The following is a 1,742-nucleotide window of genomic DNA, read 5'->3' on the forward strand; positions in this document are numbered from 1 at the left end:
CTCTGTTTTCAAATTTTATTATTTTTTCAAGTTTAAGGTATACGCGAAAATATTATGCAACTTTGGCTAATGTACAATACCTATGTTGGACAAAATGGTATGTGTAAGAACGTTCTAAATCATTTTTGATGAATAGGGCTGAAGCCAAAGCAGGTGTCTCTCAAATTTATGTTTTATTCCAAAATAAAAGTAAATATTGTGACGCTAATGTTTTAATATTTGAAATCAACCTTTGATTTGTCCATCTGATCGATTTCTCGAATAATATTGTTTTAGACTCCACCAAGACTCAGATATGTGGTAATTTCACGTTTTTTTCTTCTTCTTCCATGCTAAAAATTTGTGGTAACCATAAACAACTGGCAGTATTTTTGTCTTTTGACATTTCATACTTACCCTTTCCTTTCCTTAATTGTGTTTACTTCTTTCCTTTTCCTGAATTGTATTTATTTCTTTTTTTTTCGCTCCTAATTTTCCCTATTCTGTTTCTTTTACAGCCGAAAATTAAAGTGAAAGACCCTTTCCTTAATTGTGTTTATTTCTTTCCTTTTTCTGAATTGTATTTATTTCTGTGTTTTCTTTTTTTTTCGGTCCTAATTTTCTCTTTTCTGTTTCTTTTACAGCCGAAAATTGAAGTGAAAGACGAGCCAGTTTGGGGTGTTTTGCGGGATGACTTCATGGAAGGTGGTAAGCGGTTGAAAGATTGGAACAAAATAGAGAGCGATGAAGATTAGTTTTGTCTTATATTATCAAATTTTTTGTCCATTAAGCCCCATTAAATTTTTATAACAGCAGATGTTTCTTAATCTTATGCGTTTTCTCACTTTACAGTTAGACGACTATATGCAAAAGCAAGTTTTCCATAAAAGTTTGAGCAACAGCAGAAAGCTAGAAAAACGCTGAATTTGTTATTGTCGGAAATTTTAGTATTTTTGAAGGTGGGGCTCACCGCCTCCTTTCATGTGCAATATTAGGTTGGTAAGTCTTGGCATAGAAGTACACATTATAAGGGGCTAAAGCATATTTTTTCAAAGGGAAACTAGAAAAATAAATTGCTTACCATGCTCGATAAATGCACATTTTAGAGGTCAATTCTACTGATAAATTTAGTTACGAACATTCGTTTCTAGTTTTGGTACTGATGCACCAATCTTGTGACAACCTTAGTCATCAAAAGATGGCACCTAAGATAAGGATAACCTTAGTTGAATTTGATTTTAAAAATACTGCGTAGCGACAATCCACGAACAAACGATGCTAGACAAAATGTGAGTGTGGTAATTTGTAGTACTAAGTAGGAGTACCCAAAATTGCTATGGAATACGGGCAATCATTGCGCAATTTATGCGATAAAAGTCGTAAATTGTTGAGGAATATGGTGAAAATAGTGAATAAATTTTTCTCAGACAACGCAATAATAAATGTTAATAAGAAAATATTTTGATCTTTGGTAGGATTATGACACGCATTGGTTCTCAAAAAAACGGATGATATTCTTTGTATATTTAAAGTATTGAAAGCATGGAAAATAAGAAAACATCCCTTCCAAAGTTTATAATCTTGTGGAGGACCAAATTCTTATTATTCCGCGAGAAATGACAGCTGTCTTAGCGCACAAAGGTAATTGCTCTATCCGTGAAGTTTGTAGACTCTAATTCCTGCCCATTTGCCACTGCTATTCCTAGGCCTTACGATGATAATACTAATGCGTCATATTCTGTAATCTGGATTAACTCTACTGA

The 1,742-nt window shown here is 33.2% G+C and overlaps 1 protein-coding gene across 2 annotated transcripts in view; it reads left to right on the forward strand.

Annotated features, from left to right (window-relative positions):
- The window catches only part of LOC136033002 (RRP15-like protein), a 220,701-nt gene extending 219,907 nt beyond the window's left edge, over window positions 1-794 (forward strand). For both annotated transcript variants that reach the window (XM_065713529.1, XM_065713530.1), the window contains exon 5: window positions 624-794. In XM_065713529.1, coding sequence (XP_065569601.1) covers window positions 624-734 — 111 coding nt within the window. In that variant the 3' untranslated portion in view covers window positions 735-794. The remainder of the gene's footprint in view (window positions 1-623) is intronic.
- Window positions 795-1,742: the final 948 nt, after the last annotated feature.

The sequence above is a fragment of the Artemia franciscana genome, chromosome 11 (genome assembly GCF_032884065.1).
Source record: "Artemia franciscana chromosome 11, ASM3288406v1, whole genome shotgun sequence".
In the NCBI taxonomy this organism is placed as follows: Eukaryota; Metazoa; Arthropoda; class Branchiopoda; order Anostraca; family Artemiidae; genus Artemia; species Artemia franciscana.